Source organism: Pithys albifrons, chromosome 10, assembly GCF_047495875.1.
Source record: "Pithys albifrons albifrons isolate INPA30051 chromosome 10, PitAlb_v1, whole genome shotgun sequence".
NCBI classification, from domain to species: domain Eukaryota; kingdom Metazoa; phylum Chordata; class Aves; order Passeriformes; family Thamnophilidae; genus Pithys; species Pithys albifrons.
This window is the reverse complement of record NC_092467.1, coordinates 10,914,590-10,926,312: the sequence shown is the minus strand read 5'-3', so window position 1 is coordinate 10,926,312 and position 11,723 is coordinate 10,914,590. Positions and strand designations below refer to the sequence as shown.

The 11,723-nt window shown below is 36.2% G+C and overlaps 1 protein-coding gene across 1 annotated transcript; it reads left to right on the top strand.

Moving 5' to 3' along the window:
- The first annotated feature begins 857 nt into the window (after positions 1-857).
- On the top strand, positions 858-11,446 carry LOC139676437 (coagulation factor XIII B chain-like). The gene is made up of 12 exons (XM_071565416.1): positions 858-1,041; positions 2,780-2,980; positions 3,471-3,656; positions 4,093-4,269; positions 4,425-4,601; positions 5,767-5,946; positions 6,274-6,366; positions 7,045-7,227; positions 9,000-9,203; positions 9,581-9,763; positions 10,111-10,352; positions 10,826-11,446. Exons 1-11 carry the CDS (start codon positions 960-962, stop codon positions 10,320-10,322), a joined length of 1,878 nt encoding a protein of 625 aa, XP_071421517.1. The 5' UTR covers positions 858-959; the 3' UTR covers positions 10,323-10,352; positions 10,826-11,446.
- Positions 11,447-11,723: the final 277 nt, after the last annotated feature.

Genomic DNA, 11,723 nt, shown 5'->3' with positions numbered 1-11,723 from the left:
TGAATACTTTCTAGTAAGGTGTTGAGGGATCATGTATGACATCAGAAAAAATCATAATTCCTCCTTTTTTTAAACATCACAACATTGTGATGGAACAGCAGAATGTTGTAAGGGGGAATTGAGAAATTCTGACTGATAGTTTAAGGGAGATGATTGTGAGTTCTTTCTTCCTATCAAGTGAGCAATACATACAAGCATACATCTCATCTGGCTGAAGAGATGGTCTTCATCACAGCATCTCTGGTCATTCTGTTCTCTTCTGCCTTGGCATTGTATTTTCTTAGAGAAAGGCTAAGAAAATGCAAACTCAAATTATACCCTCTCACTCCCAAGTTTAAGTGTTATATCTCTAGTGATGCCATTATTCTGTCAGGTGATAATGCATTGTAAATGAGGTTAGTTTTTTTGGGTTTTGTTTAAAAAACTACTAGAAAGAGTATAGCTGTGTACAACCAAATTCAACTGACAGATAGTGGCTATGTTCTTAATTAATAAGAATTAAATATAACTCATTACTAATATCTATAGAATTCAATTGACCGGTTTATCATGGGGGAAGGTTGGAGCATGGGGGATTCGTCTAATGCCTCTTATTTCAGCCAAAGTAAATAGTCTGATAAGGGAATGCCCTTTAAACTCAGAACTCAGGAGGTTGTGAGGGGATCTGTTCAATAAGTTTAAAATGTTCCATGAGTTTGTTGCCCGATTTTGCTGTGAAATGATAAATTCTGCCCTCTTTAGTGATGGTAAACTACATCAAATAAAAGAAAAATCCTTCCAGTCTAATGTTAATGTGTCTGAAGAACGAACTAAAATAAATGAAAATAGTTTTTTCAGTGAATTAACTTGTTGCAAAATACCAAAGACACTAAGGCATTTGGTAAATAACCTTTGTAAATTCAGTTAATTATTGACAAAATTAATACTTAGGGACTTTTTACAGGTGGTGGAAACTGTTGATGGAGACAGTAGTGAAGATGAGATTTAAAACCTGTTTTTTCTTCCTAGTTATGATATGTTCAGGCAAACTCTTTGCAGAAGGTAAATACACTGAATTCTATTGTTAATAAAAGTACATTGAATCTAGAATATGCAAATATTAGGTAACTTAAGTCTAATATAGTATCTTTCATCTCTTATAATTCTGTTGTGATGTGGCTGATCACAATTCAACTGTCATTGATTCCTACCTAAGCTTCAAAGCTGTAATATTGAAAGTTTTGGACTTTAGTTCAGAAGAAGTTTTTTTTGAAATGTCATTGAGCTGTTCTGAGGCACTTATACAAACTGAATTTTGTACTATTAAAACATTTTTTATATTGAAGTGTCTTTGTGATTGAAATGTTTTCACTTTGCCACAAAGCAAAAGGATAGAAATTAAACGGAACCTGCAGAAGCTAATCTGGGGTGGTTCTGCATTTCCTGTCTCTGTTTTCAGCATTGATTATAATTCCTGAGTTTATATAAGTTACATGCCACTTGAACTGCAAGCTCAAAAAGCAGTGGACTGTATAGGAGGGTACCTCTCCATCAATTCAAAAGGTGTCCCTGTTTTTGCATTTCATTTTCCATCTGCTAATGGATATTTGACTCCAACGTATTTGTTACAACTACTTGTCTTCATGAGTTTTGTCCTTATGCAAAGCAGTTGAAATTGCACTGATACTCTCTGGCAAGTCTAAAGGTATATAGTTAGCAACTGTGTCTGTCTCAATTACAGATCTTAATTACCCTCAGGTTAGGGTTTTGTTTTGTTCTTTTATTTAGATGTGATGCTGTGGCTGTGTGAGAAAAGTAATTATTAAAAAAATTATCTGGGCTGTTTCTATTTAGTAAAATCACTAAATTTGCAGAAAATTCTAGTAAATGCAGTAAATTCTAGTGACAATGAGTGAGGGAGCAATAGTTTGTTATTTTGGTTCTAATACATGTCAGGTGAATGCAGCAGTGGGGACTTGTGGGAAAATTCTGTTCAATTATGAGATTCATAGGTGGCAATTCAGTTTTTAAAATTGAATTTTTTAGACTAGATTGCCCTGGAGAGAATTTTTAAGACCCAGAGAATAAGAGTTTAAGAAATTCACAAGTTTTTTTCTTTTTAGTTTGTTAAGTTTATTTTCAGCTTGGTGTGAGATTTTATTTGTTTGTTTTAACTTTTGTTGTTTGTTTGGTTTGGTTTAGTTTACATTATTTTGGTTTTTTTTTTTAAAGTAACTTAATGTCATATTCAGCACTATTCTTGTCCTATTACTGGTTTGGGGTTTTTTAATTTGCATTCCACTTGCTCTTTGCTTACTCTCCATTTATTCTCTCTTTTCTCTAGGCTGTTCTTAACTTCCCTTTCCTTAAGCATGTTTAACTCCTATATTGCCCTCCTGGCAGTTTCTCCTACTTTTCTGACAGCATTTGCTGAACTGAGGAGCCACAGCACAGCTAATCTTGATGCTGCTGTTGCTGGATTTTACAGTAGGCATTGCTGTGTTTTGCAGCCAAGGGTTCTTGTGCTTCTGGATGAAATAAACAGTAAAATAAATGTATCCTGCATCAGTTTTGCCCAGTTCACATTAGGAAGTTTCATTCTACAGCAGATATTCCTAAAGAACAAAAGTTGATAAAATTGTGATATGCCTTAATTTCAGCAAGTCTTAAAAGACCCTTTGTGCTTGTAAGTATTCAGAATTTCATTCTTGCTTGAAAGCCTGAATCAGTCAAACTGATAATAATTTATTTAATAGCTGGGCTGAGATTTCTAGTGACAAATATATTTATCTTTTTGCAGGAAAACCTTGTGATTTGCCACATATAGAAAATGGCAAGATTGCCCAGTACTATTACAGTTTCAAAAGTTACTATTTTCCTATGCATAAAGACAAAAAGCTTTCCTATTCTTGTATGGTTGGTTATACAACTGAAACTGGGACTCAAGATGGAAGAATAACTTGTACAGCGAAAGGATGGTCTCCACTGCCACGATGCTACAGTGAGTTAACTTTATTAATCTCCTCCGGTTCCTACCAGGAAAATTTTCTGGCTGGTTTTCCTGGAACATACAGGAACAGAAACCACATAATAGAAGGAATAAAATGTGCAAGTTAGGAGAAGGTGATATCAAACCTTTATGTATACAAGCTACGTATGTTTACATATGAAATATTTTACTATAAAATGGTTAAAAGCCCTTAAAATACATATATGATTTTATAAGAACATCAAGAAAGTTGCCCAGTTTCCTTGGGTTTTGAAAATTAATAGTTTTCCCTTAGATGTATATCCACTCAAGACTTCCTACCTCTAGATCCCTTGGTCTTATTCCATGTTGTTAACGTTGGTTTGATGGTTGTAGCAGAGTTTCTTCAATAGGTCAAGAGAACAAGATCAGATGAGTATAACTAGAAACCCCTCCTTTTGCTTATCAGAGAGCAAAAATATTCCGTTCTTTCATTCTAATCAAACTGTTTTATTTCATTCAGGAAAATGTAACAAGCCTCTTTTGGAAAATGGCTTTTTTTATGGTACAGAAATGTACTTCAAAATCCATGAGGAACTGCAATACAAATGTAATCCAGGTTACCACACTCCAAGCGGTTTGACTGAAGACACAGTACGGTGTCAGCCAGAAGGATGGTCCTTCCAGCCAAGCTGTACTGAAAAATTTGGTAGGATTCTGCATTTTTCTCCTTTATAATGAGTTATAGATGTCAATAGTTCCACTGTCCTTGCTGCATCTCTAGAGTCAAACTGCCTATGTCAGGTTGTCATTTGAGTACTCCTAAAGTAGGTTCTCAGCTGTACCTGATGGAAAGAAGTTGTCAGATTTCACATGCTGCTAGTTTTGTGAGTTTGTTTAGATGCAGTTATATGTGGAGGGAATCAGTACAGACGAAATCACATTGTTTCAGATAAATCCATAGCCATACAAACATTCTTTCCAAATAATGACTGGAATATTTGTGTAAATGACTGCATTTGCAGTTATTATTTGCCAAGATTTTGCCCAGGATATGACCATTTTAAAAGTGTTTCTCAGAAAAATCGTAATTGTTAGAAATTAAAAGAACAATTAATATTATGCATATGCTTTATTTATTTAAGAGTCATGTCAAGTACCCAATTTACATCATGGCAGCTACTTCACAGTCCAACAAGAGCTTCAAGTGAACGAAACGCTGCTGTACAAGTGTGACGAGGGATATCGAACAGCAGGAGGGAACACTACAGAAGCAGCAGTGTGTCTGACACATGGCTGGTCCCTTACTCCAAACTGCACAAGTATGTAATGGCCTGCAAAATAATTCAGTTTGCAATGTGATTTATTCTATGAATTAATAGAAGTCTGCAAATAGGCTTGTTTTATCAGCTGTTGAAAGCAGCAGGCAGGAGAAAGCATTCCCCAACTGGTTTTCACTGCTGTGTTTTCTTCCTAGGAATAACTTGCTCCTCTTTGAGTGCAGTGCCTCATGGAGGTTTCTATCCTGTGAAGAAAATCTATGAAGAGGGAGATGTAGTTCACTTCTTCTGTGACAAACATTATTCTGTCACTGAATTTGACTTAATTCAATGTTACTCTTTTGGGTGGCATCCAGACCCTCCAGTGTGTGAAGGTACCTTACTTTTATAGTTTGACTATGTAAATTCTTAGTGAAAAACTATCACCTTCTTTCATGAGATGTATATGAATCCAAAATAAGTATATGGGCTTTGTACCAGTTCATAGCCTAAATATAAACAAAGTGTTGGCCAAAGGACAGGAAGCCAAGGTAGCAGGAAGGAAGGCAATGGTAACTGGAACTACTTTTCAGTGGACTCACTCTAACAACCAAGCAGATACTGTCTCTTACTGTTGTTTCCTTACATTATATGCTGGGGAAGCAGGAATCAAAAATCACAGGGAATTTGTTAACACTTGAAGCTCACTAAACTGTGTTCAGATTGCATGAAGGTTTAACCAAGCATGCTTAATCCTGCCTTGTGGACAGGGAAACTGCCTCTTAAGAGGCATTAAAAATAAAATTTATAACAAGTTCCTCCTTGGCTTGTTGTACTTTTCAGAGTTGTACAGTCTTACCAAACTTTACGTGCTTTCAACAGAATTCACTAAGTCATTCATCCTGAGGACAGGAACACACCTTTAGTAATTACAGTCACTTCCCCAGTCCCTGGGAAATAATGGAGAGTCTCAGAAAAGAAACTTTCAAAAGAGTGTAAGTTCTAGTGAACCAGATGAGATATAGAGCAGAAAGCAGTATAAATCAACGTTTAGTGCAGCTTAGATCCCAGCCCTATATTTATTCTGATGACACAGCAGGAACTTTTCATAAGTAAGTGCAGAGAAGGTGGGGATGCTCAGAAGGATGAAAACAAGGCCTAAATCTTGTTTTCAGGATACAGTAATTGCAAACTTAATTTGGAGATAGGAAATGGGTTATGACTATTGCTGCTTCTGTAGCATTAGAATTTATACATAATCTGCTTTAAATATTATATGAATGGAGTGTAAGGGCAATCTCTATTTCCTGAAGTCCTTTAAAGAACATTTTATTAAGTCTATGCAGAGAAATTACAAATTTGTTTATAGCAATACAATAGCTTAGTACCTCTGTTTTATATTTGTTGAATGTAAAATCACTTTTTTGGTTTGGTCTCCCATTTAATTAAGAAAAAGGGAGTAAGAAATTACTGTGGATTAAAAATGCTTTTTGAGGAATAGGCTTGCATGGTGTGTACATTGTTTCAGTGAGAAAACAATATGCGTTTCTGTATTTTCAGATGCAAAAACAAAATGTCCTCTGCCACCAGTTCCTCCTCATGGTCATATCACCACAGTGAGAAGGACATACCATAATGGAGACAAAGTCCATATACAGTGCCAAAGGACCTTTGAAATAAGAGGATCTGAGGAAATCCAGTGTGAAGAAGGAAAATGGACATCACCCCCTATTTGTATTGGTTAGTACTTTTGTGAAAGACTTACAACTGAACAGAAATGATTCTTCAAACAGTGCCTTAATTTTCTGGAGAGCCCTGGTTTCCACATCTGCAAAACTGTCTTTCTGTGTTAAAAGGCTTGAGAGGTAAAGTGCTGCACATTTTGCAGGCAGTTGTGGTTCCCAGATTACAGAGAAAGGATGAGCTAGGTGAATTGAACTGGCATCCATGACAATTTCCCTGGAAGACTGGGATTATTAAATTTTACAATGCATCAGTGTCTGTTTTAGTACTTGAAAGTGAGTTGTGTCTGAGAAAACTGGTTCTAAGTTTCTGCTGTGGTTACAGGAACTATGGATAAAGAGGAGTTTGAGACCCGACCATCACTCAAGTCAGAGGCAGCAATAAGAGCAAACAAAACATATGGCAATGAAGATATGAGTAGGTGAACATTGCTTTTCTATTTAAAAGGGACTCTCCAATGCTATTACAGGCATTTTATGACTACTCTTACTCCTCTTTTGTCATAGAGCAATCCTTCACTCTTGAAAATGCTTGCATGTGCTACAGATGTGTGTGTAGCTGTCTCAAGTAATGACAGGCCACTGTTGCTTGTTTCTAGTGATTATAAGCTACAATATGCCTGTTCTGTATTTGTAATTTTATTTCATATATTAGCATTTGCTTTCAGTCATTTTGTACCCATTAATATTATTTGAACATACAAATTCATGTGTTTTTTGGTGTTCCTTTGATTAATACTTCCAGTGAGGTTTCTTTTGTTTATTTTGAACCATACATGGGGGAAACATTTCACGTAATAAATAAGGTGATCTTATCACAGAAAAAGAACTAATCTGTATTGAGTGTAACCCAGCAAGAGTCAAAAGCAAACATAAATGAAGTGTGTAGAGGGAAATAAAATGCATGTCTGAAATTCAGTAAGGCCAAGTATAGAGTTTCTGAAAAGGAAATTTGGAAAAGAAATTATATTGGTTTACATTTTACTTGTATGCAATTGTTTTACGCAGTCAATTATTGGTCTTAATACTTTCATCAGTGTTAACACTGTTCTAAGCTGATTAAAATCTAATTGCCTGTCTCCCTACCTCATATCAGAAATACAGCAAGACTGTACCTCTCCACCTGTGATTAAAAATGGTGCTGTTCTTGGTCCGTTATTGGCAAGTTACAAAAATGGTTCCTCAGTAGAATATGGTTGTCAGCGTTACCACTTTTTGGATGGACCTAGGACTGTTTACTGTGATCAAGGAAACTGGACAGAACAACCAAATTGCTTAGGTAAGTCTTGTAAGAAAATGCAAGTTTTGTCATATGTAATATAGAAAGGGAAAACTGGAAAAAAACCTCTAAATAATTTTTTCATTACCACCTTTTTTATTTGTCATAATAAAGATTCCAGAAATATGGGGATGAACCAAAATCAAATATTTGAGGCGTCTCCTGCTAAATGTCCTCTGGCCTGTTCTTAAATGCCCCCATTAAAATAGATTCCTCTGCTTTCCTGAGTGAGCTTTTCTAGAACAGGCCTATCCTTGTTGCCCAGGAGGATTCTGCAATTTCTTCCTGTCTTTCAACAGATATTTAGAAGCAAGGTGCAGCCATTCCCAAAATGGCTTTTAGATACAAAGAGCAAGGAATTAACAATGACTTCTTGTTTTTAAACCTTCAGTGTTTTTTTTATTATGTATCTTTTAATCTATTGTTTCATCTTGGACTTTTTAATTTTTCCACCTTGCTTTCATGCATGCTGTTCAAAACCGTGTCTAGAACTCCCACTAGGAATTTACCCATGCTGTCAGGAATACTGCTTCTGGTGATATACAAGAGTTGTTTGTTTATTTTTCCTTCCTTCCTGTAATGAAACAATTCTATTTTACTAACATCCTTTGTTTAATTGGCTCACTTTTAATTTGAAAACTACTGTGAAAATGAAAATAAGCAACCAGTTCAGTTTTAATTACTTATATCTAAAGGAATAAAATTTACCTTGTCTGGATTGTAAGGTCCAGGGCAGCATTTTTGGATCTCAATACTCAAATTTAACAAATCCTCTGTAATAATGAAATCTCATTTCCTGTAAGCTTTATTTTTCCCCTAAACATCCAAACAACCATATCACCCTTTCCATGTTTTGAGATTTCTTTTCAACCCTCACCTACTCAGATCAGAAAGAGCAGAAACAGTTATCTTCAGGAAAATATCCATACCAATTTGTTGTTACAGTGCTGTCACCAGAATGCCCAGTAACTGAGTTCTCCTTGCTTTTTCCTGAGCAAAGAATTAGTAAGGACCTCTATCAGCCATTCTCATGGAACCTGTAGAAATTTATTTTTATAAGTGACCCTCTGTCAGGCATTATTGAGACTGGACAGTGGGTTCAGAAGTTAACAAGCTTAACCACCTAATGGCAGGCTAAACTCCCTGATGTGATCCTGGCACTAGGCTTTAAGAAAGCTGTCAGAAAGTATCCAAAACAATGTTGGCTTTGAATAACCTGAAAAAGCCCAAAGAAGACAAAACTTCCAAAATATTTTTGGAAGATCTCTAAATTCTTTTAATAGAGACAAAAGAAGTGAAAAAGCAAAGAAGGGGGAATTGTAAACTTACTGTGTGTTAACTATTACTACCTTCAAACGACTCACCAGACCTGTCAACCAAATCTGACAGGTTAATTTTGATAGTTGACTATTTTCATATACAAAGTTCTTTCAAGTTACAGTAAAAGAGCTCTTTTCTTCTTCAGTGGTAAGCCTACCCTGCCATATCTTTACCAATACACGTGAAAACCAAATTTTGTCAGAAGTGTGTTTTCTGTGACTTACTGTTACCAGTTTAGAATTCCTTTGCATGTTTTGGGGTTTTTTTGGATTTTTTGTTACTTCAGCCCATTTATTTAATTTACATTTTTTTATGTATCTATAGTTCTTTTTCTTGCAAGATTCAGAAACGTTTTAGAACTATTGACTTGGATTTCTTTCTTCACTCCTACAAAAGGTAGCTAAGAAATCCATTACAGTAACTTTGTATTAAAATACACTTTTATTTCCTAGAACCGTGCACTCTTAGTGTAACTGATATGGACAGCAACAACATACAGTTAAAATGGAGACAGGAAGAATTAATTTTCCTACATGGAGATCTCATAGAGTTTGAATGTAAAGAGGGATATAATTTTCTCCAGACTACAATTCCATCTCCTGGGAGGACACAGTGTGACCATGGCAGACTGAAATATCCAAAATGCATTCTGCAAGGTAAAACAATTTTTAGTTGCCTTTTTAATGAATCACTCTTAGACCTGTTTAGAAACAATTTGCTTTGGCAGTGCAAGCCTAGAGTCTGTTGTAACAATTTATGTTAGGCTTCAACAACACAGATACACACATATATCTTGCACAAGACAACTGTATTGTTTAATATATCCAAGCATGGAAAAATGATTCACATTCCCGTGATGGGCTAGGATGTAGAAAAGAGGGGGAAGCTCTTCTCCAAGTCCAGAGGACTGAAAGTTCTGTAGAAAGACAGCTGTAAAAAGAAATCCTTTGTGCGCCTCTCATTTATGGTAAAGCTGCTTATTTGTTAGTTTCTTATGCTGAATGTTTCTCCAATTTTTTCTATGTTATTCCAGCTCCTACAGAAAAATGTGACTCTCCACCATCTATTGCAAATGGAGCTCTTACTCTCCCACCACTGACCCAGTATGACAGTGGTTCTTCAGTTCAGTATAGTTGCTCTGACTATCATTTTTTGGAAGGCTCTGAGAGAATCTACTGTTCTGAAGGACAGTGGACTTCACCACCAGTTTGTATAGGTAGGTGTGATAAGATAAATAAGCATTTATTTCTCTATATAATTCATAGACTGACAGAACATTTTGGAATGGACCTCTAAGGCCATTAGTCCATCCCCTCCTGCAATGAGCAGGGAAATCTTCAGCGAGATCAGGTTGCTCAGAGTCCTGTTTAGTGTGACACTGAGTGTTTCCAGGGATGGGAACTACCTCTCTGGGAAAGCTGTTGCAGTGTTTTACCACCCTCATTGTAAAAATGTCTTCCTTATGTCTAGGCTGACTCTACCCTCTTTTAGTTTAAAACTGTTACCTCCTCTCTTACTGCTGCAGGCCCTGCTAAAAAGTCTGCCTTCATCTCTCTTCTTTAGAGCCATGTACTTTGTCAAAAAATGAAATGGAGAAAAATAATGTGCTGCTGCAAGGGTTCTATGCGAATCAAGTTTACTTTTACCATGGCGATTATGTTGGATTTTACTGTAAACAGAACCATTTTGAAGCAGAATCTGGTACAACTTTATTTCAAGTACAGTGTAAGAGAGGACAGCTGACATATCCAAGGTGTGTTGAAAGAGGAAAATAAGTATGGACTTCAGGAAAGCCTATAGGAAAGGTAGGTACACATTCTTTATCTACTGCTAACAGCTGAATTGAGGTGACCTCATATTTTCAAGATGACTACAGTCAGCTTAGAGAAATGAGTGTTCAGAGACATTGCTGGGTCTAGGCTGCAGGGGGAGGGAAGTGAAAGTGTTTGGTGGTGTGAGGATTAGCAGTGCAGCAGAAGGATGCAATATTGGCATGCACATGGAAGATTTGGGGTGAAGGAGTTTTTTAAGGTCTACAGTGATCAGCTTGGGGGTACATCACAATCTGTAGGTGCTGAGCCCCAGCAGGAAGACACTGAGCAAGTAGAGCCCTTTGTGAGGATGCTGATAGCATGAGCGATTTTGTGACTACCGAATATATCTAAATTGAGATTTAATTTCATGCCCTTCAAATGGATGCTTAGCTATAATTTTACAGTGAGAAAGGAGAGGCTTATTAGTTTGTACATATTGACAGCACCCATGTCTCCTTTCACAGGTAAGGAGCCTCTAAAGGACAAGGCTTGAGGAACAAGGTAAAACAGAAAGTATTAAAAAAAGTCTTAAGGGATCTATATGCAAATTTTACTGAGTAGTTAAAATATTGTTTTAAGAATAATAATTAAGACTGTTAAAATATCCAAGTACTTTATATGATTTCCTATGATGCTTAAATATTGGTACCCTTAAGTTTCTGCCTAGGAACATGTGTGATTGAAGATATGAAGGAAATTCAGGAATGTGGACAATGTTTGCCTTGTATCCATTTTAGTCTATTTTCATAAAAGAGCCACTATAAGGGTTTCCTCTGTATTTTATGTCTAAACTCCATCTGTCTGTGAAATAATGGCATGTATGGTGTTCTGTATGGGTTTCCAATGATATTGAAAGTGTTACATGAATAAATAAAACACAAAAAGAAATTAAAGCATTCAAGAAATAGACACATTCTGCTTATTTAATCAAAACCCTGTATAGATTGTAATTTCTGTTTTTCATTTAAGTTCTCATTTCTGTGGTACATCACTGAGGAATCTTTTATCTTGATATAAACTCATAGATCAGGGCACTTCCTATAGAAGTCCAAGTTTTGAGTGCTGTATGTGCTGCTTCAGACTGGCATGTTTTAACTGAGGTAAGCTTGTGTCCCAGTGAAGTTTCAGCAAATTATACTGGTTTTAAAATATATCATATGTAATGAAGTTGGTGGGGCTGCTGCCCAGACCTGTTTTCTTTGAGGAGTTCTGGATGAAGCATAAGAATATTTGCTAAATGTAAAAATACCCTTCTCTTTAAAGAGAACACTGGGGAGAAGGGAGGGAAAGGGATTAAAAGTCAGTTGCTGGAACATCTGTTGAAGGTAGAATTTGCTTACACCCCTGCCACTTCCCTTGACT

What these genes read in the sequence shown, in the direction of transcription:
- LOC139676437 (XM_071565416.1), top strand. Translation starts at nt 960, where the DNA reads ATGGAGACAGTAGTGAAGATGAGATTTAAAACCTGTTTTTTCTTCCTA. An exon ending in AAGCTGTACTGAAAAATTTG is followed by an intron (nt 3,657 to 4,092) that starts GTAGGATTCTGC and finishes TATTTATTTAAG; the next exon opens with AGTCATGTCAAGTACCCAAT. An exon ending in CCTTACTCCAAACTGCACAA is followed by an intron (nt 4,270 to 4,424) that starts GTATGTAATGGC and finishes TTTTCTTCCTAG; the next exon opens with GAATAACTTGCTCCTCTTTG.